Source organism: Trypanosoma equiperdum, assembly GCF_001457755.1.
Source record: "Trypanosoma equiperdum strain OVI genome assembly, contig: ctg_56, whole genome shotgun sequence".
NCBI classification, from domain to species: domain Eukaryota; phylum Euglenozoa; class Kinetoplastea; order Trypanosomatida; family Trypanosomatidae; genus Trypanosoma; species Trypanosoma equiperdum.
In genome coordinates this window covers 123,957-126,763 of record NW_027124498.1, presented here as the reverse complement: position 1 = coordinate 126,763, position 2,807 = coordinate 123,957, and the positions used below count along the sequence as shown (strand labels likewise).

Here is a 2,807-nt window from a genome sequence, read left to right as displayed (position 1 = left end):
GTGTGTGTGTGTGTGTGTGTGTCTGTTTATCGGAGGGAAGCAAATATGTCACAAAGCAAATTGGAAAAATACACGTGCAAACACATGCCCGCCTACCCAATATCCTGAAACGCCAAATAAACCTGTCAGAACGGAAGCTGCAAAGACGGTGCAGGTGAGACACTGCCACCAATATGTGGCGTGGGTAAAAGCGGGTGCACAGTCCACAGGTCCGCTGTTACATCAGTCACAGACTGGTACTGCTGTTGCTTCTGTCGTTCGGCGTTTAGTGCCTTCACTTTCGCAATGACATCACAGATGGGTATCGGCCCTTTCGCCACCTGCCACGTTTGTGCTTCCATTGGCTGTAGCAGAAAGGAATCTGTGTTGCTAAAGAACCGAATGGTGTGTAGCTCAGCAATACGAACCGCAGTTACGGGGTCAACGTCCCCAATCACATCCCACCTTTCTTCCATTTTTCTTCCCATTGTGGCCCCAAGGTTCATATTTTGGAGAGACTGTGTTGAGTTACGCAGTTTACGGGCTGCCATTTCACTGATGTGGGAAACGAACAACGTTCCCACACCCTGAAAGGTGCCTGCAACATTTTTGTCAAGTTTTCGCCGCCTGAAGAAGAATGCTTCCATCATCGCTGTAACAATATCACCAGCTGAATAGCTTTCCCGCTGGTTACTTGTACCCTCTAGTGCCCATGTGTTCGTGTGGTAATCCATCTTCCTGTTTGCGCCTGCAGAAGTGTCCACCGTGCATCCCGTAAAGCTGAAAAGTTGTTTCGCTAACAACGCTGTATCAAAATCTTGCTCAAATTCAAAATTTCCTCCCCCACTAAGAAGAGAAAGTGATCCGGCCAACCCACAGTCCATTGGGAAAGAAGCACTAGTTGACGTAGCAGACAGTGGTTTACTAGGTTGCACGGTGGTAGGACCATTTTCTTGAAAATCCATCCACTCATCATCGTCAACGCCAGGACTGTTATTGTTGGCGCTCCCATAAGTGTTGTTGCTTGTAAAGGTTTGCGCACCGAAGGTATTACCACTTGACGTACCATTGAACGTGATTGAAAGGGGGTCTTTGTGCGATATACCTCCACTAGTGGTATCGCACCGTCCCCAAGCAACCGCCGAGCCCGTTATTCCAACATTCTTGGAAGTTGCTTCGTTTTCGGGTTCTTCTTTCTCAATACCTTGAACCGCCACATTCGACGCGGTTGCTGCCTCGACGGCTTCTCCCCATTCGTCCCCCTTTTCACTATGGGCCCCAACCGCCGCTGATGGACGGGCGGAGGCCTCTGAAACGCAAGGTGCACTTTCCACAAAATCACCAAAATCATCACCATCATCCCAATCTCCATTTTCATTCTTACTTTGTTGAGTGTCACCCCACAGTTGCACTGGATCGGAAGTTTCCCCCTTAACGTCAGCGGCCTTACTTTCAGCAGAAACACTATCCAGTGGTGATCCTTGCCATTTGCTAGCCTCAGACTTCGATGGTTCTGAAGTTATTGCAGTGGTTGTCACATCCATTAAATATCCTTCACCACTCCGTGAGGACGATACCTGTGGTTGAGCAAAGAGAATATCATCTTCATTCATTTTTTTCTTATTATTATTATTTTTTTCTTAAAAAAAAACCCACACCTGCTCCAGCAAATGCTTGGATAGAAAATGGAGAAGGTAAAAGAAAACCAAGAAAAAAAAATAATAGTAAAATCGATGACGGCTTGTCCCTTCCGCTCGTGTTTTGCACGACCTTTTCCCTTTCTTCTTACTTCCCTTCGCTTATCGCGCCTACAATTTCTTTTAATAAGAGAGCCTACACTTTCCCTTTCCGCTTTCGCTTCAAAGCACAGAAGATGCAAATGAGGAACAAGAAAGTTGAAGTGATGCAGAAATTTTGAATTTGTGCCTTAAAGAAGTGACACAAACAACATACATAAAGACAAAGTGAAATAGTAAACAACCCACCCATACAACCGACTCTACGGTAAACATGCAACAAAAAAAACAACTACAACAACAGCATCAAATAATCAAAATACCCTGAAGGTAAAGGAGCAGATGAGAAAAAAAACAATGTGGCATTGGAACAGATAGAGATAACAGTTAAATATTTTTATATATCACTCTTGCCGCACCATTTTGATATTTCTCTTTTCTCTTTTACTTCCATCGGCACTTTCTTTTTTTTCCTCTGCTACTTTTCGTTTTCTTCATTCAAAAAAAAACACCCTTATCCATATATCTGTATATTTCTTTATATATTCGCAACCAAATGAGTAAGTAAGTGGAGTAATGAACCAATAAATCAACTTGTTTCGTGTAACCATTTCTCTTCATTCCCGCAACGCATAAGTTTGAACTACAGGGGAGGGAAAAAGAAAATATGGATGAAGAGAAACGGCTACAAAAGAAAAATTTAAAGAAAAAAAGGACACAAAAGTGCTCAGAGAAGCGACAAGATCCAAAGACGAAACAAGATGAACAGACTCAAAAAAAAAAAAAACGCAGTCAACAGAACAGCAGCCACACTTATATATGTCCCCTTCACTCATCATCTCGCCTCCCCACATTTCATTCGCTTTATCTTTCTTCTCCCTCATCGTCATCTCAGCGATTGCGCCACACGAGGTAACGCAGTAATAACAACATCAGCAATATCAGTAATATCATCAATAACAATAGTAATAATAGTAATATCAATAATATTAATAATAATAATGTGTAGAGGAGCTACAAATCACTGGGACGCTGCCAGTGCAGAATGAGAGGAGGAGAGCGGGCGCAAGACGCAAACATATATGAATAAAT

General features: G+C 43.1%; 1 protein-coding gene across 1 annotated transcript; it reads right to left on the bottom strand.

Annotated features, from left to right (window-relative positions):
* Positions 1–125: 125 nt before the first annotated feature.
* TEOVI_000259400 (uncharacterized protein) lies at positions 126–1,592 on the bottom strand (the record flags this gene model as incomplete). Its single annotated transcript, XM_067225647.1, has 1 exon — positions 126–1,592. The coding sequence occupies one exon, from the start codon at positions 1,590–1,592 to the stop codon at positions 126–128; it is 1,467 nt and encodes a 488-aa protein (XP_067081748.1).
* Between the last annotated feature and the right edge of the window lie 1,215 nt (positions 1,593–2,807).